Source organism: Falco biarmicus, chromosome 4, assembly GCF_023638135.1.
Source record: "Falco biarmicus isolate bFalBia1 chromosome 4, bFalBia1.pri, whole genome shotgun sequence".
Taxonomy (NCBI): domain Eukaryota; kingdom Metazoa; phylum Chordata; class Aves; order Falconiformes; family Falconidae; genus Falco; species Falco biarmicus.
In genome coordinates, this window is record NC_079291.1 from 101,880,083 (window position 1) to 101,907,282 (window position 27,200).

Genomic DNA, 27,200 nt, shown 5'->3' on the forward strand with positions numbered 1-27,200 from the left:
TAACCAGACTGAGCATCCTGTAACTATAGCTGGAAAACATGCGGTGCCTGCAAAAACAAACCCATCCAGTCTCATCCCCTCAGGTAGCCTCTTCCGTACTTTGTTACGTGGCCCTTGCTTTTCTTGCGCAGCCTGCCTCCCGTTCGACTGAGATCCACCTGGGAGTGGCATTTCAGTTTGGCAACTTTACCCAGGAACATGTGCCCCGTTACGGGCTTCACCCATTTCGGTGTGTGCTGTTGGTCTTGGCAGACTGTGAAAGACATTGGGAGGGAAATACACTGTGGAACTGTGAACCTGAAGAGCCATTTTAGGGAAGAAGTGTATGAATAATAGGGGAGGAAGAACTGACAAACATTTGAATTTGTCTTGGTAAAACAAAATTATACAAATTTCCAGCATCCTTTTTTGTAGAAAACTATAGAAAAGGAATTTATAGGTTCTTAAGACTGAACACTTCATAACAACCCAACACTCGCGTACTATTTATTCTCCTCCGCTTCCCACAACATGTTATTTTGCTTGTAATAATTAGTTTGAACTTTCATCTATTTCTGTGGATCAAGTAATTTTCATACAACTTCAGGATTTTTTTATACGCTTTAAATCTTTCTTCTAAATAAAGTTTTTTTCATAACAAAAAAAGCCATGAATACATTATAATTTCAATTTTCATGGTGTGTGAAAGATTTCTGCACTAGGTCTTTATTGTTTTTGAAGAATTCATCACCCTAGTTAAGAAGCTTAATATAAATTAAAGAAGGTATTAAGGAACATTAAGACATCAAAATGTGGAGCGTTCTTTTCCTTTCGATTGCTCCAAATGCAAACAAGTTGAATAAAATGCAATCAAAGGGCCTGTTTGGAGAACATTGAGTGGCTTTACAGCTGTGCTGTAGAGAACCTCTGGTAAGAGCATAATTCAAATAAAAAGGCCTTTCTTTCCTCCTCCTAATTCTCTTTGTTGTGGTGACAACAGAGTACAAGCCTGATAAAAATTTAATCACCTTATCTTTTTAAAGCAAATTGCATATTTGTTTACACACAATATACATAACATAAAAAAGAAAAAGCTGCTATCCAATCCCCCTCCCCTTCTAATCACATTAAAGGCCTTTGCCTAGAAGTTGAAAAAAATTTTTTTAAAAATGTTTTATTCTTTATTCTGAATTCCCATTGTTCAGGATTGCTTTATAAAGGCAGCCCAGGGGAAGATGAATATCGCCAAACTTAAACTCTGGACCAGTGCTGAGCAGCAGATGCCTGGGATACATCAGCAGAGTTGGTCCAGCTTAACTGGCTTCTGTGGTGCCTACTCCACATCAAGAGTTGCAGGCAAGATGGGAGGATTACAGACAGGCCTGCGGATCTAGCACTTTGATTTGAAGCTGCTTTGTAATGAATTGCCTTTGATTCTGTGTCAGATCTGCTAACCTGAACTTTTTCCGCATTGTATGCATTTCTGAAAGGCTGCTGTAGGAGAGACAGTCTGTTGGTACTGTTGTTGTTGTTGCCTTTTCACTAGGCTGATGAAATTTTAGTCCCTTGTGTTGAATTCAAAACATGTTTTCAGTTGTTTCCACTCACCTTAGTGCATAGATCATGAACATCGTTGGTTTTGTTTATTTACTATTTTATAGGTACTGGGGTGCTGAAAAAGCACAATCAAAAGTATCTTCTGGCCCACTGCTGAGTAGCTCCAGGCTGAGACCTCCCTCACTGGATATGAATTTAGTCTTAACTAGATATTCTACGGATTTTAAAGCTCCTATGCTTAGTGGTTCCTTGATCTATCTTTACATACCTGACTGTACTTTTTGGAACATTTTTATGTTTTTGTTCCTCTTAAGGATTTAACCAGCAAGGACCACCTCAACAATAAAATTTGTGAAAATCTGTCCTGTGCAACAGTTGTCATAGACTCTGCCAAATTTTACTCATTGTGTTGATATCTGCATGTTTGTTTTTTCTCTCCCTTCCTGGGAGAGTGCTTCTTAGAGGTCCAGTGACAATAACTGATTTTAAGGCACTGTTCTGTCTTTGACTGTCTTGAATGGGCTTGGATATTTCACGCTGACCTGCCTGTAACTTTCCTATTGTTGAATTGTAACAAGAGCCTGTCTACACCTCCAGGCTTCCAACTACGTTAAATATATTTGTGTTAATAATTTGATGTCCTTATTAGTTGCGTTATTTTTTCACAGTTGCTCCCATTGTGCACTGAGCATTTTCCATGAGCTCAGTTTTTGCCTCATGGAGCTTGAAGAATGTGCAGACTGAAAGCACAGAATCAGTACGAGAGTTGCCTTTCCTGGTAGGTATGCTGGGAGAAAGAGTACAGCGCTTGGGCAGGATCTCGATGGCTGCATGGACCTTGACTGGCCACCAAGTGAAAACAGAGTTTAGCAATAACTGCAGGTGTGATATATCGGCTGGCATAAATTGCAACCTTGTTAATGTACTGAAAGCACTTGTATAGCCCAATCAGAAATCAATTTGAAAAGTCTTTCTTTTAGGCTAACGGAATAGTGTTGGATTTGAGGCCAAAAAAATTATCTTAGTGGCTGTCTTGTAGCTTTGCAAGTTGATCCATTGTAATTGTACACACTTAAGTTGTGTAGCCTGAACCCTATAGTGATGATGGTGCACTGAAGCCTCCCATGTAACCCGTATTAAAGCTAGTCTCTGGCATACACAGACAAAAAATTGTGTAGAGCATATAAGTCATAGTTATGTTCCAACAAGTGTGAAGTTGTCTTCTTTTTATGAGAGTTGCCATAGGAGGGCTTAGCCAACAAATGGTTGTGGCACACAACATAATGGCAAGTAAAATACATGTTGATCTATAAGACAAAGTCAGGTTTGGTACTCTCAACTGAAGTATGGCCAACTAGCCAAGAAATGAAAGTCTCAAGATGTTACTTCATTTTGGAGCTGAAAGGTATGTTTGGTTGAGGGGGCATTTTGGAAAACCCACTGTGGGAACAGCAGATATTCTTCTGAAGTGTTGTGTGGGCTTGTGCAGACTTAAATAATGTGTAGACTTAATTAAATAATGAGATGATTGCAGAGCAGTGGTATGATACAGGGTGGGTATTTGTCAAGTGCAGAAATCTGTCCGGCTGTGTGGCTTCAGATGACAATGGTCCATCTGTATCTGGTGTTTGATTATTACATTTTACTTTTGCCAAAAAAAAAAAAAGGTTAATATGTGGTTATGTTATGTAAATTTGGGAAATAGGTTAATATATCCTGATCGTCTTGCTGGAAGTTGAGAAGCGTAAAGCTGTGAATGAATGGCTGACTCCCAGTGCAATGTGGTATGCTGGGTGTCCTTGGTGTAGATGACAAGTTTATGACTAAGAAGAGGGAAGGGGCTGCCTGCGAGACACGTATAGGGAGGTATGGCATTGATAACCATTCAGCAGCCAATAGATATGGCGTGGTGCTCGAGTCTGTGCTCCGTTTAGCAATATGAAAAATATCAGACTGAAAATCAAGACGCTGACTTCATGCAGAGGGTATGGCAGACTAATTAAAGAAAAAAAATGTGTACCAATTGAGCCTATAAAACTCTTCCTGACCTTGAGAAAACTCCCAGAGAGCTGTGGGAAACTCCAATCTGTCCCCTCTGAACTTTTTTGTGTTGTTGTTTAAATATAGTAACTGCTTTTTTAATTAAAAAGAAAAATTAGATGGCATTTCAAATTGTGTCCATGGTGCCTTGGGGACCTATTACAGTACAAATTACCCTATACTATTTAGTGAGGTCTTGTTTACTATTGTGTGAAGCAAGGGTTACCAGTGTAAGGATGTAGGACAAGAAGGGCCCTTCTTTGAAAGTCTGGCTCTGCACATGAAAGTGACGCCAGCAATTGGAAGCAATTTGTGGAATTGTTTGATTATATTAATTATGGCACCAGCAAACAGTGCTTGGGAAACAGTTTTGTTTTCTTGCATTCTTTCTTGATTGCTTGCAGCAAAAGCCAAGATACAAAATGTGCCTTTAAGGACTGCCGGAGAGTGCAGTTCAAGCCATTGTGTAGAATTGGCACTGAGCTTGAAAGGGTTGTGTCCAGCTTGATGTGAGAGTTTTCCAAATACAGCTTTGGCCTGAACTTCACCTAGGTCAGCCTCTTGAATTAAAACAGCTTCTGTCTTCCTCATCAAGGAAGATTAGCTCTTTCCCTGCTAAGTAGGAACCCGTAATGAAATCCATGTTGTTTCCAGTAGTACCACCTCTTACAATAACGTCTTTCAGTCCAAAAGCCTGTGTAAACTTAACAAATTGATACACAAGACTCAATTCAGCTCACCACTGAACTGCAGCCTTCTCTGATGTGGTACGGGGCAGCTGTTCCCCAAATTATGGGAAAATGTTGTAGTAGTTAAGGATTTCCTAACAGTCTACCAAGCTGAGACAGCGGGAATAGCTCTGTTGGTGCAGGCTGGCTGTCAGAACGCGGGGCAGCCTACTTCTGCTCAAAGTGGCTGTAAGATGGTTGGTTTTTTCTTGTCTCTGTCATCAGACAATGAATTATGGATTTTTTGTGTAGATCCACTGCCACACTGAGGCATTAGTGTAATTCTCATTTAGAAGGAAGGAAGGAATCTACTTTCTGGCCTCCTTGGAGGTCTGTTGTTCTCCCTGGCCAACTTCACCTTGTAGGCCTATTAATATTCACAGGCCAGGCAAGGTGATAGTAACAGATCTTGTACCAGCCAGAAGAGAAAAATGAATCTAGTCTGGAGCTTGAAACTCTAGCAGAATATTTGAGAGAGCTAACAAGGGATGTGGGGAAAGGTGGTGTGAATTCAAAATGGAATTACTGGAGAATTGTGAAGGGATTTACATAAGTAAAATTCATTGCCTGATCTGTGAAAGTAATTGAAGCTCAAATCCTGAGCTCCTGAGGGTAGCAAGGGAAGGAGTATCCCTTGTTTCTTGAGCGAGTCTCTGATCAACTATTACATTGAAATTGTCCAGGTAATCATATTATGCTTGTTATCATGGTGATGAATAGCTAGGAGCAAAGTAGATAGGCTCCTGTAGGAGCACTGTACTTAAATCTTTTGGCTAGAAAGGTTCATAGGTTGACGTACTGACCCTGATGTCAGGTAGAGAATTCCTGCCTGATCCCAGGCTCTGGGTAGCTCAGGACACTGTTTTTGTCCCTGCTCTTTGTGAAACACAGTATATTAATGACAGGCCGATGGATGCCAAGTTAGATAGGGCTAGCAGTCTCAAGACGACCGGTCATCCAGCATACTAGATGTGGTGTGGCATATCTAATGTTCCTATTACCGTGTTTATGGGCAGAGTAACGTAGTACTCTTGTTCTTGGAAGGCTTACAACAACATTGCTTTTCCTGATCAGCTCAGGGTTCGTTTTTTTTTCTGGGACACTGAAGGAGAAAAATGACCACCTTAGCTTGAATAAAATCAAAAGGTAGAATTCTGGATATCTTTAGCAGAGGAGAGAAACAGAGTTGCTACCTTATAGCTTAACATAAAGCATTCAAGGAACATGATTTTATGTTTTCCATTATTCTTGTCCTTTCTGTCTGACTGTAGAGAAAACTGTAACAGGAGGAGCCGGGCAAAGCGATCCTCTGACTTCAGGGTGCTTCTGCTCCAGAATGTTACTTCAGGGATAATTGCACACACTTTTCATGTTTTTAGAGCCCGGATTACTGATAGCTCTTTTATAGACTGCTGACATGGTTTGGGACTAGGTGGAGAACAAATGCGTGCTTGCCTAGTGTATTGTGGGACTCTGAGAACCAAGACTTGTACCATTGGTATTTCTCTTAATTTTGCTGGAAACTAGTGATAGATTTGTTCTTCTTGTTTTAAAGTTGATTAGAATCTGAAACAGATAAGAGTGCTGTATTTGAACCTCGTACCCCTCTTTAAACATAGATAAATGTGGGGGGGGTTAAGTCTTGGCTGAATATACATAGCTGTTGCAAGAAAAAAAATTAATTAGTTTATAATTATGTTGTGCTGAAGTACTGGATTCTGGCGTCCTGTGGTACTGGCAAAAAGTTTGTATTTCATTTCAATAGTCTGTCGTTGCCAAAATAAGGGGGAGAGACTGGACTTTGTCCACTCTCAGGTGCAGCCCTTCTGCATCAGGCTGTGGCGTGGATGTCTCCATCTGGGGCTCTAATTATTTCTGATTTTCAGGTCAACTGGCTTTTGTATGCTGTTAACAGAAGAGTTGATGCAGGCACACACTCCTTAACTGTGTAATTAGGGTTCAGGCTCTGAGGGTTCAGTTTAAGGAAATCCTGAAATTGTGAAAACCAGCTGTTACGAATAATCCATTGTGAGTGAGGATTATCCCCAACCCTTTGCCTCTTTCAAGTTTTGCGCTTCCCGCCCCCCCCCCCCCCCCCCCCCCCCCAGGAAGAAAGAAGAATGTCTGTTTGTCATATTAAAAGGTTACTTTTGACTTGGATAGAAATTATTTCCAACATCCAGTGTGCTATGTTATTCTTTGATGTTTAGTCAATTTTTAGTATTTCAATGTTGACGGGAAACAAGAAACTGCAGGTAGTTAAGTCTCGTACCTGTAGTGTCTGAAGGAAGTGAATAGGATATTTTGTTTACAGGTGGGAAAAATGAAGTTCCATTTTCCACCGAAACTCTGCTCACAAATTCCTGAATGGAATGGCAGGTTTGGAGATAGTATCAGCAGGTCAAGAATAGTCTAGGATTTCTTAATAGTGAGTGCAAAAGGGAGTATTTTCTATTCCCGTGGTAGCTACTGGTGTAGCCTCAATGTGCTTTTTCCTAAAGTGTTGGTAAGTATCCCAAGCTGGTGCTTTCCCAGCAAACCATGGCAAGTACCATTGCAGGCAGTTGGTGTGATCCGTTTGCTGATTTTTCCATTGGTAGGATGAACTTTTAATTGTGACCTGAAAGCAAAGTTCTTATGAGTCAGGAAACTTGAAATCTTTTCATATATTTTTTCCCCATTACAATTTTTAATGCTGTAAGAAAACTCTAATCATCCATGCAGATACCTTAACGTTTATTGGGGCTAACTGGGATAATTAGCAGTAGGCTTTTCTTACAAGTGTGTGTGTGAGAAGAGAGTTGTTGAAGTTCAGCAAAATAAATTATTCTCCTTGGCTGTGCTGGAGAGCATGCCCTGTACCTGTATTATTACACCTGTTTTCAATGATGTGTGTATCAGTTGCTTAAAAATTACTCCTGTTTCTGGCTGGGCTACAAGATACTGTATTATCTTCTCATCTGCAATGTGTCTGGCATTCAGTCTTTAAAATCTTCTGTTCAAACACAAAGTTTAATTAGCTTTGAAAGAGACGGGGCTGTTCCTAAATATTGAGGGGATCTGTGGAAATAGAAGAAATACGGAGGTGGGAAATCTGAAAAATAAAGTTGGAATAGGAAAGAGGTATAAAACCCCAGAAAGTCAGAATAGCAAGTGGAATTGGGAGTCAAGGAGGGAGGAGCTGGACTTGAGGAAAAAGAGCAGAAACCTTTGGAGACCTTTTGAAGGAGCAGAAGATTAAGAAGAAAAAAAAAAAAAGGAAAAAGACAACAAAGATGACAGAAGATGTTGATAAAGAGGAATGGTAATATTAAGTGAAGGAGGAAGCGAAGTGGGGAAGTTACGTAAAAGGTAAAAAAGAAAAGTAGGATCTAAGCTTACAGGTATCAGTTGAAAGAAAAATGTATATGGGGAAAAAAGCACAGTGGTGCTCCTTCACCCTGCGTTGGATTAACCAAAGGAATTAGGAGAGCAGATGCTGTGTCAGCTTTCATCCGCCCTCCAGATGAAGTAGTAGTAGTAAAAGCAAAGTGAAAGTAAACCAGGCTGGTTATGGACACGTATATGGACACGCTGTAGGTGTGTGCTGAGGGGCGCTCCCCAGCAGCCTGGTGTGCGGGCTGTTCCCCCAGCGTGGTGCAGGGACCGCGGGGTGGGCACGGGGTCCTGGTCCTGAGGCTTTGCTGGGTCCCTGTTATGCTGAGGCCTGATTAAGCTAAGGAGAAAATGAAGCATTACAGACACCCTAAAACTTGTGTAGCTGTTAGTATTTTCATTGAGGGGAAGGGGAGGGGGAGCAAAATTGATTTCCTGTGTTTATGCACAAGAACGGGTCCAGAATTTTGCAATGCAAAATTCCCATATGAAATTACTGAAAGCTGAGTGTTTCTATGCAAATTTCTTGCATGACTAGTTGTAAAACTCAAGGCTGCAATGCATTTAACTATGTAAGATACTGCAGTTCACTAAGCTAGCTTTTATTTATTAAAACTGTATAAAACACGGCATTTGTCCTTTATTTTATGCATGTGAAACTATTCTTAGACTTGGAAAGTATTTTTCCTGATGAAGTACCACTTTTCATTTGAATTTGAAAATTTGCTTTTTTGCATTTATAGATGGCTCAACTTGGACTAAATCCTTGAGGCCATACTGAGACAAAGGATATAGTGTTAAGTGTGTGTATTCTTATTTGTTAATTATTAACAGTAGTTGAAACCAAAAGAATCAAGTGGATTGAACTCTTTTACAACTAGATTTTCATATCTAACCTGAGTTAGTTGATGCTACGAGTACATTTTATGTAAGACCTGTCTGGGTACTTGTTACAGACGTGGTTATGATGAGTGGGAATGAATTTGCTAGGCTTTTCAAATATCTTATGCGCCTCTGAGGACTGCCCATTAATAATATTAATACATAGGTATTTTCCACTGTTGTATGCAAGGCATTTCTTAGAACTTTGAAGCTAAAGTTTGGTTTTTTTTAAACACATGGTCCTTTTCAATTTAATCCATTAGCAACTTGGCAAAATAAAGTAATTGTCCAACAGAGGGGGGGAAAAAAATCTATTAACATTTGCTACAAATCCAAGTAGTACAGGCAGCACTTAATTAATGGAACAGATTTTTCACTGTGTTCAAGCTCGCATAGCTATTGTTCAGGAGAGATTAGACCCTTAATGTAAGTAAGTTAAACTAGACCTCCATCTAAAAATATCCGTCATTTCAGCTATTAAAGCTCTGATGTCTTCTTCGGTGACAGATATATTTCCCTTCATTTCCTTGGTTTTGTAAAATGTAAAGTATGCATTGTGTGTAACGCGAGAAATCCACGGAGGTAGATGAAACCCCGATTGCGCCTCCCCGCCTGTCTCTCCCTGCCTGCTCCTTTGTGCTGCTCCCTATCACGGAGCCTCTTCAGCCCTTAGACCTCCTGGCACCAGAGCAGAAGAACAGAAAATGCCATTTGTTAGGGTACGATGCCAGCCACCTAATCTGTTTGCAGAATGTGGGCCGTGGGATCTGATTAGGTAATTTAGATACCTTGTGAATTTAATCATACCTGAGCTGCCTTTGGCTGTCAGCCCGTCACTTCACTGGTAGGAACTACCACGTTCTTCCATTTCTTCCATGAACTTCTTATCCGCAATACCTTTTTTGAGTCCACGTGGGTGTTAATGGTTGCAGGTGAGGTCTGTCCTCTCCATGTGTGGAAGATAGTGATAGGGTGGAGGAGATGAGATTGCTCAGTTCTAAATAAGTTTTCCCCAGGACAGTTCCACGTGCAGCATCTCCTTTTTATTTGAAAACGAAATTTTGCAAACATGAGACTCTTGGTTTAAACACCTAAGCTGATAGACCAGGTTTCGGATGTGTTGGGCCATCCAGGTGCTCACCGGTGCCTCTGGCAGTTTTTGAAGCTCCGTTTATCCAAAGTGGTTATTCCATCTTCACAGCTGGGAGCTCCCCACTTGCAGGCAGTGTTGCTGGGGGCAGAGGGGCTGACCCCCCCGAGGGCACTCTCCGCCTGGCTGCAGGCAAGGGCTTGCAGTAGCAGCCTTGGTGCCTCGCTGCAGATACCTGCCAGGGAAAATTTTGGCTGCAATTTTAATGCCACATCTCCTCCCTTCCTCTCTCCTTTCCGCCAATTAGCATTTTTTTGGAAATTAGAGTCTTGCGAAGCCTACTAACATAAATAGAAGTGTTTTAGGATTTGTTTGCTTTAATTAATTTAGAGTGTGTCTTTCTGAAAGGATTTAGTTAAACATCTTTCTTTAACAGTAATGTGCCAGTAACAGCAACATTAGTAATAGTGATAAGACCCAGAAAGGGAAACCGACTAGAAAGCAAAATGAAATGTTTCTTTGTCTGAAAAATAAATGGTCTTCCCAGGAAAGTGGAGGAAACCCTGTTCAGGGACACTTCCAATTAGGTTGGTCAAAACAGCAGAAAACACATAAAGTGAAATAAATCCTGCAAAGGTGGAGAGCAGGTCTGTGAGGTCACTCTTTTTGCTGTTTTTATTTTGGGTTTGGTTTGGTGGTTTTTTTAACTATTGCAATTTTTTTTCAGCAGAACCCAAGATATTCTTGGAGCTTTCCAAATAAGAAATAAGTTCCTTTTCATGTAATGATAAATTATTTTTCCTGATGCAGATGAAGTAATTGTAAGGCTAATGATATTAATGGAATTTCTATGAAAGCATCCAATTAAAAATTGAAACAGCTGCATCAAACATGACTAGACAATGTAATAAAACCATGTAATAAATATGTGGTCTGGCCGTGCCATATTACCTAGTTTGATTAATTGAACCTTACACGTGCAAAGACAGTCATTATCAGACTTCTGAACCATCAAGGAAAAACATTCTCAATTATTTTCACAATTAAATAATCATTGCTTTTTCTGTGTTCTGCCATCTGAAAAGAGAAGATGGCTGCTGTCTTGACTGTGAAATAAAAGATCTTGCACAACTGTATGAAGCAGATTCTGCTTAATGCTGGACTTCTGCAGCCGTAGTGTAGACTGCAACTTATTTAGTTATGTACAACATGAGTTGCTTTTCTCCTCTTTTGTGCTCTTGCATTTTTTCAAAAAAAAGCAAGACCCCTCTGTTTCGCAAGCAGTCCCCAAGGCTGCGCTGCAGGGCATTGGGGCTGTTGTACAGCCTCTGGCTATGAAATGGCAAAATCGACAGTTTCCTGGTTTTGCTTCAACACTTCCCTCATTTCGTCCCCCTTGCCATGCAGGGGGGATGCTGCTTGAAACAATTTGGTACCTGACACAGCAAGATGAGAAGGTGGGCTCTGGTGCTGTGTCCCCCTGCAATCAGCTGTAAGTGCCTCTAGATGCGTCTGTGCTGGAGCAAATCACCTGTGCTTGTAGACCTCCTGTCTCCAGTAAATCATAAGCATCTCAATCTTTTTGTCAGGCTGTGATATGAGAATCCACATCTGAATTTCAATATGAGGGGAGAGAAGCTGATTAAGTGTTTGAGATAAGGTTATGTGACACCACAGGTTAAAAATACCTGAACTGAATTTGGCCACGTGCCTGAGAACCACATTACAGTGTATTCGGGTGGCACTGAATAAGCTTCCAAGAGGTTTGCTGTCCTTTGCTTTAAGAAAGCAATTCTTCAGGAGTGGTCTTTTAGGAACTGCATCTCTCTTGTTTTACAGTGTTTCTATGGACTTTGCTATCTTGCATTTCTTATCTGAAATGTCACCAATGTGTCAAGTTAAAAGAAAATATTAAAGTGTTATAAGCCCTAGCCATTTAGGAAGAAAAGGACAAATATTTTTGTTCAGCACAAATATCTGGAGAAAGACTTAGGTTCAGTCCCCAGAATCCTGCACAGGTTAATTGTAGTTCTCCTAAAAAATGACAGTTGAAACCCTTAACAAATAGTGTGTTTTAGCCAAAAAAAACCCCCAACAACACTAACAAACAAAAAAACCCCAAACCCCACAAACCAGTGTAATTTGTTGAAACCTAAGCAGTGTGCTTCTGGCAGGTCTGGTAAATTAGGATAAAGACATTCAAGAACGTTCTGAATCTTAGGGCTCTATATAATTTTAGTATTTTACTAGTTGTTTTTCATTCGTGAATTATATTTTTATAAATACTCGTAATAATGAGAAGAAACTTTGGGAGATGTATGTAAATAATAGGAGAGGTCCGCTGGTAGAAAGCGGGTAAAAAGGCTTAGACCAGGCAAGTTGGTCTAGCTTGTTTAAATTTTTGCCTGTATTTAAAAGCTGTAGAAGAAAACAGTCAAGATATTGCATTGAATTTGGAGTATCACTGTGTGAACTATATTTGAAGGCTTCTCTTATTTTTCACGTGAGTTACCATATTCCAGAAGTGTGATGCAGAAAGGTGACTTTCCTAATGCATCTGATTTACTTTATTTTCTTTGGTTGCTTTGAGAAGTAAGCTTGTCTGGTTTTTCCGTTTATACTGGAGTGTGATGTTGAGCGTGTTTGTCACGTGTGTTCTTGGGGTTTTTTTTACAGATGGACTGAAGCCAGATACCAAGATGCTTCTTACTGTTGCCTCCAAGAAGAAATCCAAGGCAGGGAAGGGGGATACAATCAAAGAGGACGAAAGCAGCAAGAATGATTCAGCCCAACCTGTTACCATCTCTCTTCTCTTTAAAAGATATGTCTTTGACACACAGAAGAAAATGATTCAATCCTGAGAAAGCAAGAGAAGGCTTCTTGATTGCACCTGAAAGAGGGGACTCTGAGATGAGTTCAAGTGAAATGTGTTTCTTGTCTGAATGTATTAGACCTGTTCCTCACAAACAGAGCCTGGAAGCTCCTGGTGACTATATGCTCCCTTCCAAAATCTCTGCCGTCTGGTTTTGTTCTGTTAGAATCTGCTTATGTTGTCATCTTTGTGATGTGAATCTTTATGGTCTCTTGGAGAATGTCACCTGCCAGACGAGCACATTTGGGTGTGTGTTCTAATTGTGGTTTTTTTGAGAATTGTTTTGAAGTTTCTCTTGATTTAAAAGTTTGCTACCAATATTAATCTAAATCTAGTAAAGATGTGCATTTCACATGACCCACAAAGTGGAGGTGTTTAGTCTAGGTTTACTCCCCCTAGCAAAGTGGGAGACAGAAAGTACACGATACAATAGGTGAAACCTAAAATGGATATTTCACATTCCTTCAGCTGCAACTATGTAAGATGCTATCTGAGAGATGGTATGGATGTTTTTTATGAATACGATTTATATAGAGATGTTTTTCATATTAAACATAATGGTCTGTGTAACTGAGAGTCTTAATTGTTCTGTTTGCTGTTCCAAAGGTTCAGAACTTATCTTCAGTGGCATTTTATATAGCTTTTCTGAATTTCCTGCCCGTGCTGTGGTGAATCCTATCCAGAATTGGGGGGGGGGGTGGGGGTTGGTAACAAAAATGTCTTTTGTGTGTGCGAAAGGAAAAAGTTGCCTCTGGAAATAGGCAAGGGCTTTATTTCATTAAAATAATGATAGAAGATTGCAGTGTAAGCCTTGTAAAATGAGTATCTCCAAGATGCTTTAGAAACCATTAGTTGTTTAATAGGGATTTCATGGCTGCTTTAGTTCTTCCTCTCAATTTCATGTCCTAGGCTCATAAAAAGGAGAGCAGTTGGTAATATCCCTTTGTTATTTACAAAGCATAGGACACCTTAACATGAAAGCTAACAATAATTCTACAGGTGCAAGAGCTGCGGTCTGGAACAGAAATTGGACTCGGGCTTGTCAGCACGGAAAATGTTAGTTCCTGCCTTTTGAACAAAAAAAAAAGTACTTCTGCTTGTTGGTGTAAGCAGCCTGTGACCCATTCACTGAAGCCAGCCATAGAAGATGACCGTATGTATAATGTAAGTGCATTGGTTGCACATGGAAGCAAATAACTGTAATAGACTGCTACACTCATTAATCATATAACACTCAAAGTGTTATTATTCAAACATTTATTAATGGATGTGAGTGCATCGTGCTAACATGATACTGGAAGGTTTTTTCAGTCTTTTGCTTTTCCTTTTAACTTTCAGGTAACCAAAGTGGATACAAATGGCAAAAATATCAGCTATTGAGAGGATATTTACAGCTGGACACTGGTGAGACAGGGCAAATTTGGTTTCTAAACTGGGTTGATGGTACCCCTTTAAATCAGAACAGAATTAGCACTTTGTGGAATAATCCCAAACAGTTTCTGCTGAGTGAGTCCCAGCAAAGCTTTAGCACATCCCTTAAGATTATGGGGTATGCTTTCAGTGTGATCCCAGAGGAATTAGGCAGGCAACTTCAGCTATGGCTTAATGTGACTTGGGCTGCCAGCCTGGCTGGAAAATGTATCCTTCTATAATGAAAAAAATGCATTTTGCACCCCTGTCACCTCTTCTTCCCCATTTCTCTCCTTTTCCCAGACACCCCCAAAGGCAGTCTTTAGAAAGAATATTTATTGTTATCTTTCTTTTAAGCCTTTATCAAATCCTGTTTTGTACTCTTCACTGTTACCTCCGCTTAAGATACTGCAGTGACAAAAGCTAGAGTAACAGATGACATAGAAGGAATGCCGTTATTACCATTCCAGGTTAGTCTAAGAGTTACTGGTATAAAAAACATTCTCATTAAAAAAATCAAAAGTGAATTATTAAGGATCTTACATTTTTATCTGTATAGTTCTAATGTTCTGGCTAAATTTTAAATGGGTCACTAAATTCTGCCAACTCTGCTTGGAGTTTTGGAAGGAAAAGGGCAGTCATCAGGAAAGCTCCTGCTATAGGATATTGTTGGCTGCTCCACAGTTGTTAGCCTTGCACTTACAGGTTTTTGTCTTTCTCATTTCTAAGGCATTTTTGAACAGTTCTGGAAAGGAGGCTGTCAGTGTAAACAGTGGTATGAATTTTCTACGAAGCACTGTCTGATTAATGTTTTCCCCTCTACGCTGTGGATTTGCCCATAGCAGGATCAGTGAGCCAGTTGTTACGGAACTTGATCCATTTGAAAACTCCTTAGTCCTGAATGTTTAGTTTTGCAGCCCTCTCTGTGGTTGAAAGGCCTTCTAGTACTGAGGATCCCATGATTTATTTGCTGTAGGGTACTGCAAGGGGGGCAGCAGCAACATCTTCCAGAGCTGGACCTCCATCCCTTTCTCATCCAGTCTTCTGCAATATACTTATTTTAAAATCTTTCCGCTATCTTCTGTCTTGTTTCCAGACTGGTGTACTAACACAGTATCTTTCTTCCATCCTCCCAGTCCAAGACCTAACCTTCTCAGTGCTCCTGTTTCCGATCTTTGCTCATTGTTTTTCTTTGTTCTGGCTCTGCTCTTGCCTCTGGAGAAGGAGATGTAAATCTGGGTGCTGGCAGGGCTCCTGCAGCAGGGATTGGGAGCCCCACATGCTGGGGAAGTTTCTTGCCCAGTAGCTTACACCAGCTCCCGTGCCTGGTGGGTAACTGGCTGTGTTTAGGTGCTTGGGCTAGGACTTGAGCAAAGTTTTGCAACAGCTGCTACTGACCCAGTGGGAGCAGGCTGTGCAGAGGCATGCATGCCGTGCCTCGCGAGTCCCTTTACCCACAACTGTACCCTGTTCTTGTGCTTTGTAATCCTCTATGAAAAGCCCCTTTCCCAAAGCTCTGTCCTTTCGTTTTGCTCCCCTAGCAGAGGTTTGTGTAGGACAGGCAGCTGGAGAGGTATCTGTTGAAGTCTGGGGTTTGGGTTTGTGTTCTTCCCCATTTTTAATTCCAAAAGAAGAACCTAAGCGTGCCCCAGAACTTTGATTATAATGTGCTATTACTGCAGATCTCTGGCTGCTGTCCTGAGGCTGTTGGATACACATTCGAAAAAGGGTGAAATGGTGGAACAAAATGATTATGGGAAAATCAAAGCTTTTAAAGACATTTGTAGGATGAACAGATGTTCAAACATTCTTTTATTTGGTTTCCAGACAGACGTAGAGACTTCCCTTTCATCCTCATAATCAGTGCATTATGCTGTAATTTGTAAAAATGGCATTAAAAAAATATTAACAGGGTCATATTGTGATCTATTGACTCTGTGTCATTAAGCCGTGAAGTTAAGAACGGCAACTGGGAACAGGGGTTAAATGTTGCAGAATGTACTGTACTAGCATATATTTTCAGCATGTATTATAATGAATCCAAAATGGAATAAAGATGTAAGGAGTGTTTTTTAATACTGCTAAGGTTGTCAGCGTTGCAAAACTAGAAATTATATGGCTGTGCAGATGTGCAGTGAGTAATACATTTTTTGGGTTGTGGGGAGAGTAGCAGTGAGAAAAGCTTTGTTTTTACAAGCCTGTTTTCTGCTTTTCCTTGGAATTTATTTTGGGACTGCAGTCTGGCTTGTGAACCTGCCAGAGGTCTTGAGCTGTGAGGGTCAAAGCATGCAATCGTGGTAGCAAGGATTCAGTAGGTGGCATCCTTTACTTGGAATCAAAACTAAATCTCCCCCACCTAAAAATTGGGTGCGCGCTGGCATTGATAATGCAGATTTTGAATCAAGCTTGCAACCCATCTCTCAAAGAACAGTTTCTGTTAAAAACTACAGTGCGTTTAATGACTGGGGCGAAGCCATTCATTCCAATCTGTTGACCAAGCCCTGAAGTACCAAGCGTCCTTTCTGGGTGTGCTTGTGGCTCGGTTGAAAATAGCTCTTTTCCTCCAATCCTGCCAGTTGTATTAATCGGTGGCAAGTACCTGATTATGAAAAAATGAGCCATCCACTCTGGCAGAGTTCTTGGTGTCTGTGAGACACCTCTTTCTGGGCAGCAGGCACTTGACTTGCTTGGTTGAGCTCTGCAGTTGAATAGCCACAGGGTGGCAGAGCAAAAGGGAGAGCCCAGCGCGGTGATGCAGCCATGTTCCACCCCAGGACTGGCCACGACTCACTGCTGGGAGAGCAGCTCCGCGTTCACATCTCTTGAAAGCTCAGGGATCTTGTGAAATGAGAGGTGAGAGGCAGCAGAGGAATGCTACCTTATTAGCAGTTTCAAAAACTCTCTGTGTTTTCCGTTTAGTTTAATATCCACAGTGATCTGGAAAGCTCCTTGTTTACGAACACATGAGTTTATCCTCAGTAAGTTCGTTTAATAAATAGAATAATTCTGAGAGAGCTTAGAACAGGGAGTTAACCTGCCAAGCCTGGGAGAAGGGGAAGAACTATATGACCACACTCTGTGGTGAGGTGGGTCTTGCTAGATGATGGACATCCAGAAGGAATTCAAGGGTTTGGGGAGGTTGTGTTTAAGAAAGATATTGGAGAAAGGTGAGTAGTCATCTGGGATTCCCCCCAAATTCTTCTGCTGTTCTGTGCAAAAATAGGTTAAAACCTTCATTTGATACAGTTGTAGCTCCACCGTAGACAAGATGTAAGAGGAAGAAGAGTACGGCTGATCTGCTTGCTTTCCTGTTGCCAATGCCAGAATATGGAGTCTTTCCCACATCTGCTGCTGTGCATTTGGCACTGGTTTTAGTTCCAGTTGTTAGTGGACTTACTAGGATAGAATGGGCTTTCCATTACTCTGTAAGTGTTACAGTTCTTTATTTGTATGTCTGAGTGTTTTTTCAAGATGTAGTCAGTCTGCAAGACTCATGTCGTCTTTTCTCCCCGCAAGGTGACTGTTGCTTGTCAAAGGTGAAAGCTGTAAGGGTCTTCTCTGTCTCAGTCACGTATTTCTGATATGTATTTGTATGCTTTTCTTCATAAATGACAGGAGAGGGAATCCCATCTAATTCTTTCCTTTTTGGAGCTCACATTCAGGATCAGCTGTGAAAGGAACTCACCAGACAGAAAAAACCTGCAAGATTTTTTTTTGAATCTCAGCCCTGCACTGCCCTACAAGGCTCATTCTTAAAAACATGACCATCTTTTTGAGTACTGAGCAGTCCTGCCTGCTCTAGTTCACATTTCTTAACCAAAAGGTTAATTTGAGGTCTCCATCAAGAGTTGCTAAACTTAACAACCCTGGTGGTGACCGAGATGCCTGCTAGCACCATTGTGTTGGCATTTTGGCTAAGCTGATCTGATTACTTATGATCCTTTAGGAATCTAGGCTGTTCATTAGGTCTAGAAGGTTCTGTTTAGATCAATTTCTTCTCCTTTGATTGGAAGTCATACAGTCTTTTTGTGTTTTGGTTGATCATTCTTAGATTTCTCAAGGGTCTCATTCATGTCAATCAGAGACTCCATCCTTCTTGGACCGCAAAATTGCTTTTATTAGGCTATATATGGCCCCCATTCGGAAGTGTAGGAACCAGGTTTTTTATATTGTTTTCTGTGAAAACTGGTAAGTTTAGTGCCTATAACTTCAGTCTGACAGTTAGGAGTAATCCATGCCCTCATGGTGAATTCATTCCCAAAACAGCATTCCATAAGCAAAAGCTGAAACTTAGACCCCACAGTGGTTTTGCCTAAATTTCTTCCTTTCTGCTGAAGCAAGCAATCCATCATCTAGTTTTCTGTGTTAAGCTTCACTTTAACCGAAGCTGAGTTGAACTCTCCACCCTCTGTGAGAATAATGTTTTATTGCCTGGAAAATTCAAGGTCTTTCAGAAGCTCTTTTAAATGCTGTCCACTTACTGAAAGGTTATCTACATTGGTGCCCACCTGCATTAACGGTTATGTGATTTCTTTTCTGCAAAATGTGAGTCATACCGTCTGTGGGACATTAGAAACGGAAACATGGTATCTAGAGATAATCATTAGAAGAAAGAAAAGCTGCTTGTTGTGCAGAAATTGGAGGAATTGGAAATAACCAAAATTACTCCCCCCAAAAAATTAGACATCTAAACTGGTTTTGTTGCCTCACATGCATTCCATAACTTCCTAGCCTTTCATATTACTGCAGAGCATATGAAGTACCATTTTTATATTGTAGCCCAGGAACGATTTCTGTCTTGCCAACGATACCCTTTCTGGTAATTGACTTCTTGGTTGTCAGCACAGACCAAGCTAACGATTGTAGAGAATTGAGTGAATATTCCAAAATCTTTCCTGAGTTGCAGCTGCCAATTCTAAGCTTAATATTGTGTAATTCTTTGCCTATGTGCATCAATTTGTGTTTATGTATTTTGAATCACGTTTTCCTCTGTTAGGTGCTTACTTGGCTTTGTCTGATTCTTTTGGAATTCCTTAGCATGTAGAGTGACTTCTTTGGAGTGAAAGAATCTGAGAGTTGGTCCTGTCTGCGCATTTAAGCCCTTGGGCTGAGGTGCTAAGAAAGGAAGGAGAGAGGGTGCTTGAGTGACCTGTAATGTATGCCTGGGTCAGGACACTTGCCTTCAAAAGTGATTCTTGTTTAGGGATTACACATGCATCAAAAGCATAATACAGCTCATACAGGAGGGTAAGCAAGCATGCTTTTATTTTCTTTAACTGATTTTTTTTTCATACCTTGAGATTTAGACATAGAGATGATGATATAGTTTAAATTTAAAAGTGAGGCAATAATTGAATTCCATCCAGTGTTGCTCAGTGCATCAAACCCTCTGTTTCTTAAGTCTCATCCTCGGGTGCTTCCTGACAAAGATTACTGTAGAGTATTATACCTATGAAAAAAATCTTTGAAATGTTGGTACTAATCAGGAAGTCTCACTGGGAAGCTTTTTTCCCTTCTTATTGAAGAAGGATGAGGGGTGTCACTGTGGGCTGACGTCCTGGGTGAATGTGCCCTATTGCAGCTGAAGGGGAAGGTGGGGTGGCAGTGTTCTGGCTTAAGGGCAGAAAGATGCGTAGGTTAAGTGGCACAGAGCGTGAGATGTGCTTTCTCATGTACATATTTCTTGTTCCTCCTTAGATGAACTAAGGTAAGTTTCAGTTGTTAATCAGTGTAGAAGGGAAAGAGGAAGGGATGATGTTGCATCAGCTTGCCTATTTAAAAATGTTGTTGGGGAGCTCTGGCAAGAGAAGCATTTTGTTTGGAGAGAAATCCAAAACACTGTATTCCCGAGGTGGTTTGTTTTTAACTCAGAAGATTGATCTGTGCTTACAGCCCCACTGAGTAAGTGGACAATCTGGTCTCCATCCAGTTCAGAGTTGTAAATCTCATTTTGCTGTGTGGCAAAGCATGGCATGACTGGGCAGTTTCAGGGAGACATCCAGGTTTAGAACAGTAGAAAAGCAAAGAGGTTTGCCAGTTTGGGATGAAAATAGAGCTGTTGGGAGCACACAGCTGGATGAGAGGCATCGGTTTAGGCTGAAATGTATTTATAGAAGCCTAGAACTGCTGCAATAACAATATCCAAGCACACATTTATTTAGTAATGTAATTCTGTTGTTAGAACAGGTATATATAAATGTTTAAGCATCACAGGTTTTTAAGATAACAATTTCTTTTAAGTTAAAATTATTGCAAGATCAGTATTGAGAAAAGCTCTCTGCATCAGTTCCAAGTACTGACATTATTTGTCAATTTTTCCCCTTGGTGTATATTATGTATTTAAAAAACATAGCGTACAGTTCACTCTCAGTGATGTGTGTGTTGCAGTAAACCCATGCCCAATTGATGAGTACAGTATTGAATGAGTTTAGTGAGTTGTCTGTCCACTGTCATGTGTGGGATGTTGCAGGGCTGGAGCTGGGTCTTCAGGCTGTAGCTCCTGCTGCTTGTCTTCCCACATTTCACTTGCCTACCACGTGAAGGCTGCTTCTGAGTGTGCTGTTACTAGCCTTGAGGGTAGTTAGTCCAAACTCCTCAGAACATTTCCTTTCTTTCCTGGGACAAAAGTAAGAGAAATTCTGAAATAACTTAATCTTTCACTGAGGCAATGCAGACAGAATTTGTCTACTTGTTCCTTGGTCCTTTTTGACTTGGTCTAGCTTCCAAAAGGAGATGGTAAAATGAATTGTCTGTTGTGTCCCACGCACCCTAACAAAGGAGGCTTGCCTAGGAAACGTTACTTGTCTCCCACTACTAGAATGGGCAAAGTGAACTCATGGTAACTTTGTCTGGAATTATTTGCTTAAAATACTAACATTCATATGATCTATGAAAGAGCAACAAAGACCACCTTCAATTTGTAGGTAAGGCTTGCTAATTTGCAACATTAGTTTTGCTGGTTAGTGCCCCCCACACACACCTTAATTAGAAATTTTAATTAGAGCATGCTGTGTATTAAGATGTTAAAGCTTTGACTGGCAGTTTGGAATTGCAGAAGGATCAGCTGTCTCTGTAGGGCTGTAGCACACAGGGATTAGCTCGCACCCTTCTGCCTGCAGGTATATTTTGCTGCTTGAGTCAAATCATCAGAAAATTTCTTGAAGATAGCATTCATCTTCCAGACCAGACCTTGTCTGTTCCAAGGGACCTGAGTTTAGAGATCTACAGATTCACTGATCATACATAAGGTGAACAGACAAAATTTCAAAACGGAATGACGAGTAGGTGAAGTGTTGAACTATTTCACCATGGTGTTGGGTCAGCCTTGCCCCTCTGCTTGCTCCAGTTGTGATGCTGCCAGTGCAGGGAGGATTCCCTGTCCCTATCTTTGGAGATCAGTTACTATGTTGGCACTGCAGCAGCTCCAGTTTTCAGTCCTGGCAAGTGATGTAGAAGAGAGCTGCCTGAAGAGTTTTCACCATTTTTGATCTGCTGATGTCAGCATAGCATGTTGCTGGGTGTGAGGGAGCCTTGTGGGCTGATGTATTTTGAGTTGCTCAAGCTCCCTTACCTCATTTTTCTTCCCTCCTTCTTTCAAGCAGATTTGTGGGAAGATAGGGATAGATTCTAAAACATTAACATTTAATGTTTCCAGCGTCACACTCTTGGAAAGTATGAAAACTTCTGCCATGGACAATTATGGAATAACCTACTTCCAAGGGAACTGTTTCCCCAGAGTCCTCACACTTGGTGGGTATCTTGTGTCCTTTGAGTCTGAAGATTTGTATTTTTGTTCTGTCTAGTTTAAGTGTGGGTTTTTCTGTTACCCAGACAAATACCTGATCATTTAAAAAATTGCTGAAACGCGTTTTCCAAGATATCTTGTGGCACTCTAACCCACAAGCTAATTATGAAACTGCAGTTTTAATTTGCTCTTTTCAGTTGATTTTGTGTTCTGCTGGAACAGAAGTCATGATTTCCCTTCCTTCTTGCTGTCAGTTTGTTTACCTTTATCAGATACCATCTGTCTTCGGAAGTGCAAGTCTTCACAACCTCTGTTGGTATGGAAAATTATTCACGCTTCTAATAGTTTTAGTAAATCAATACAATCTTCAAAATAAAGATTGATCAGTGGCATTTTAATAATTTCAGCAATATCCATCCCTTTTCTTAAGCATCTATCCCCCAGAGTCTTGCTATGCAGGGTCTGTGTTCTATTGAGCTGTTCACAGTGATGCCCAAATCTTTTATCTTGGATTCCTTTATTAAGGTATCTGTGTAGTTCAATTTATACGTTCTTTGTGGTTACCTTTCACTTGTCAATACTCAATTTCAGCCTGCCTTTGGTGGTACTTAAGTTCTTCCTCCTCCTCTTCCTGCCAGCTAAATTAACTTCGGGCTATTTGCAGATCTCACCCAGTTATAGTTCTACTTTTTCTGGAAGGTCATTAAAGTTAAGTAACGCTGAGGTTATTCTCTCTTTGTCTTTTTTGCAGAAGGTCTTCGGTAAGCCAGTGGTTTATGAATGTGTGTAGATAATTCCAGTATAGTGAAGATGACCAGTTGTCCTTTGATTTTTTGAGTGAGTCACGTTTATCAAGGTGATTAAGCAGCCTGGTTTTGATTGTTGCTTCATGGTTTTACCTGGCATTGAAGTAAGCTCAAACTGGTCTGTAATACCCAGGAGAATTTTTGACTTCTGTTTTAAAGAAAGTGGTAACATTGGTAATTGATGTCAGTTAAGGCATGTTTTTGTGAATGTGTGAATCATTTAATAATGTTATCGTTAATGCAGCAAAGCATTTTAACAGCTGTTTTGTGCCGATTGTCCACTTACTTAGTGGACAATCAATAAAGTAAGTAAGGTCACCTTGGCTACTTAAAAAAAAAAAAAGATGAAGAAAAAGAATCTTAAGGTTGTTCAGAAGCACGTTGCTGTTTTGGGGTCTTTTTTCTGGACAGTAGTAGAATAACCTGAATCAACAGTTAATTTTTAATGAATGTTATCGAGCTGCTTCCCTTTTTGCTGAACAGTTCTATTCCAAAATTGGTCACAAAATTGGCTTGGGCATCAACAGTTCTTGTGTTCTTCACCTGATCATGGAAGCAGCTTCTGTTTTAAGTTAATAAAAGTGACTTTTTCGTAATTCATCTGAACTTTAAGGTAGCACTGTCAGAAAGCACTGGGGAGTGAATTTTTGCTGGACTTCTGCAGATACCATGCATCTTGAGCTGGGCAACCCTTGAGGAGTGGTTGAGCAAACCCAGCATTCCCATTCTGCACTTGGCTACTCCTGGCTTCTGCCTGTTGCAGTAACTTCCAAGTGCAGCATTTTAGAACCTTAAAAAAGGAGCATCAGGAGAGGCTTTGCAACAAGCTGGAAATGAGCAGTGATGTAGAAAATATGCCATGATTGAAAAAGGCTGATTTAATTAAATGTTTATGGACGCTCTGGTGTAAACAGCCTGTGGCTCCTGGCTTGCAAATGAGGTGCCTTTCTCTTTGTAGCTAATGTAGCTGTTTGTGCTTGCAGTACCAGGGCTTCTGTCCCTCAGCTCAAAGTATGAAATCCAGGGAAGTGACTGTGCACCCTACATGAGGTAATAGAATCTCTTTGCTTAACCACAGGTGTGCAGCCTTTCTCGGAGAGAGCAGCAGCGGCCCAGGTTACAGTGCAGCAGTGCTGCATCCATTCCAGCCTGCGGCGTTTCTGTGTTGAGGAGCAGCTCTGTTACATGCCTGATCTGGAAGACAATACGGTAGCGTCTCTTCCTGAGATTGCGCTAGATCAGATGGAAAGTAGGGTCTATTAAGCTTCCAGTCTGACATTTCCATTTTTTCCTTGGAATCCTGTGGCTTGCTTTGTCATGTGAACTTTGCAGTGATGTTCAGAAGAGAAGCAGTTGTTCTCAAAATTTCTCAGTGATTCTTGGAGCAACTGTGTCCAATTTAGGATCAATATAAAGATATTAAGAAAGCAAACCCTCTTTTGTCCTATCCGTTAGCAAGGTCTCTTCTGAATCTGTTGTTGATAAGCAGCTCTTTGTGCCTCTTCAGTAAGGAGTTGTTGTCAGAGGTATATAGAATGGCAGGAGCTATTTATTGCTTCTTGAAGGGAATCCTAAGGTCTCCTTGTCCCTCTCCCTAACCAAAAGGACGACCAGCTTATATGTATGTTGTTCTTTCCAGGTGTCCAGCTAACGTGTTTTTAGAGATTTTTGTTACTAGCTGTCACAGTAATATAATTAGGGTTGTTTTGGAGGAAGAGGGAACAGGTTCTTTCTTCCTGGTATCTTACTTGAATCTTTCGTGTTGCAGTGTGAGTCTCTTGATATTTTTTTTTATCCGTATCCACTGAGGTACAGAGAACAGACTATTCCTTTTCTCTTTACAGCGCTCTTTTGTGTACTTGAAGACTGATCACAGCCACACTCGGTGGTCTTTTCTCTGGTGTAAATGTTCTTAGTTTGTCCAGTCCCCCCACTGGGCGGCTGTTTCCTAGGTCTGGAGTTGTTTCTGTCTTCCTGAGTTTCTCCAAATGGTCAATGTCTTTCCTTAAGTGCATTTCTCAACTAGGCAGTTCTCTAGCTAAGGCCTTGTGACTACTGACTGAATAAAGCAGGATTTTAACTTTGGTTGTGTCTCAGGCCATCTTCCTGTTTATGCTTCCCCATCTGCGGGTTTTGCAGAATCAGGAGTTTATTGCCTTAAGTTTAATGTGTGAGCTCAGTATCATGATGTCTCTCTGTAGCTCTGTTATATGGGCTTTCATTTTCCATTCTGTACTTACACATTTCTATGTCCCTTCTTAAACAGCTTCCTATTTTTTTCAGACTTCCCTGATTTGCTGGGATCACTTAAATTCCAGTCCTTTCCTCCAGCATACTCATTCCCACCTGTTCTATCCAGTCATCAAGATTATTAGTGAAAATATTGAATAGAATTAGCTCAAGGACAGACCTCTGTGAACGATGCTTAATATCCTCCCAAACAGTGTACCATTGATAACTATTCCCTTAATGTTCCCCAGTGTTGCGCTCAGCCTGTAATGAGTTTCTCCAGGTGGTTTTTCCCTAGCTTATGCAAATGCCTTGTGGAAAACAGTCAAAAGTTCTTTTTCCTGACCTGTATTCTAGGTGACTTTTTCAGAGTTTTTCATTCTGCTTTCATTTGGCTTCAGCTGCAAAATGACCCGTGTAGAGCCTGCTGTCCACAAAGCATGTGTTTATTTTTGGTTTTTACTAGAATCCATTCTTCAGAGAGAAGTCAGGGGTTTTTTGCTTTAGGTTTTTTTTTTTATGTGTGAGAAGATGCTCAGGAATGTGGACTGCCTTGATGCAAAGTATGCTGTACAGAGGTGATATGCAGGTTTTCCTGGTTCTATAGGTGCGTTTTAATCTTGACCTGCAAGACCCAGTCTTCACAGCCGTGACTTTCTCATTAAAGTATGCAGTAGTCACAGTCCTGAATGGGAGCAGTTGTCAGACACTCAGGTGCCAAGCATCTGAACTCAGGCTGGATCATTTTCAGTGCTGCAGCCTTTCTCTCTCATGACTCACATCTAAATCAAAACATGTATGTCTTTTGGAGCTAAGCAGTAGCAAATTTTGCAGCTGAATTGAACAACAGTCTGGTGACAAGGATGAATCTTAAGAGTCTGAGGAGTCATTCAGGCTCACTGTCATGTATGAGGTAAGCGGAGACTTGAATTGCAGGTGGCTGTTCTGGTCCATTTCAGTAACACAATGCTTTCAGGTGTGATTAAAATGTTTTTATTGATACTTAAAAATCAAATAAAACATTTGCTGATAATTCCTTCTCCTTTCTTGGCCTTTTAATAAGCATATAATAAATTCAACAGCTAATGTCGGAGGAGCTATTGGATTTAAGCCAGTCTGAACATGTAGATATTAGGATGCCTTCTGCACTTTTGTGTGTAACAAATGGGTCTCGGTTATTATAATGTGATGCACAACGTCACCTCTGTGCAGAGTGTTAGGCAAACAATCCCCAGCAGAAAATGTTTGCTATTGCCTAAGCCATAGGAAATGCTCTCTTACTCCATCAGATTTGCTGCACTTGCTCATCTGTCCCCTGCCCCCCCCCCCCAGCTCAAAAGAAGAGGGAAATATATCTTTGCAACCACACAAGCAGGAATTAGCCCAACTGTATTTTACAGGTAAGCTAACAAATAAGAGGAGAATCTGAGCGGCCCCCAAGGACCTGAATTTGTTTGGTACTGGGCCGTTCTATCTGCAGCTGGCATCGGCAGAAACCTGAGTGCTCCATTAAAAGTCGACAACCTCTGTTTGGTGGGGCACGGGGCAAACAGAGCCAGCCTGTTCTGCAGACAGACTGACGGCCTTTATCTCCCTCCACTCAGCTCATGATGGGAAATGATGAGACTCTGAAACAAAAAGCTCGAAAGTAGGACTCAGTACTCTTACCCTGCAGCTGTTGTGCCAAGGAGGAGTAGCAGCACAAGGTTGCCTTTCAGGGGCCATGTGGGAAACACACTGAGTGCAACACATTAAGTGAGAGTTGGGGCTCTTCTGGGGGTGCTGCTAGTACTAGGGGACTAATACATGGTGCTGATATGGATGCCAGATAATGGCCAGGGGTCTATGCATCTGAAAATCTTCCTTCTGAAATCTCCGGGATTGCATGGGTAAGTTACCACTCTCAAAGACTAGGGGGGGACAATAATCTATTATAATGTCCACCCTTTCAACTATTCCCATGGATTAACACCTTAAGCAACAGCTTAATACCCTTTTGCCCACCCCAAGGAGACTAAAACCTGCGCTGTCCTGTAGCATTATCTTGCAGTGAACATGATTGCTCAATTAATGCCTTGATGCTCCGGCTGCTCACAAAGCAGAAGGTAAGGGTATATGTGTCTTTGCACCCGTGATGGAACAGTATTGCACTGCACCTCAGACGTGGGCTTGTGGATGATTCACATGAAAATTGATTCACATGAAAATAGATAATTTGGATGGGTTTGTCTTTTTAAAAGACAACACTTTAGCCAAGGGACAGTGTGCCACACAGGAAGTACGCTGGGCTTTGATGGTATCATAGTCTGAAGGGAAATGCGTGATGCTACCCTGAATGCAAGGGAAGTGGTCTTTCCACTCTGAGTTTGTGGATATTTTAATGATAAATTCATCAGTTCTCCTATGCTGAAGAATATACCTTTACCCCATCCTTGCTGCTCCTCTGCGCCTTTGTTCCACCTGCAGTTTTCATCGATAGAGCTCTTCG

General features: G+C 41.0%; 1 protein-coding gene across 3 annotated transcripts in view; it reads left to right on the plus strand.

The window, feature by feature from the left end:
* Positions 1-13,099, plus strand: part of EEFSEC (eukaryotic elongation factor, selenocysteine-tRNA specific) — a 128,766-nt gene extending 115,667 nt beyond the window's left edge. For 2 of the 3 annotated variants that reach the window (XM_056336806.1, XM_056336807.1), the window contains exon 7: positions 12,328-13,099. In XM_056336806.1, the coding sequence (XP_056192781.1) occupies positions 12,328-12,512 (185 nt within the window). In that variant the 3' untranslated portion in view covers positions 12,513-13,099. The remainder of the gene's footprint in view (positions 1-12,327) is intronic. The other variant, XM_056336808.1, reaches the window with a different exon arrangement.
* Positions 13,100-27,200: the final 14,101 nt, after the last annotated feature.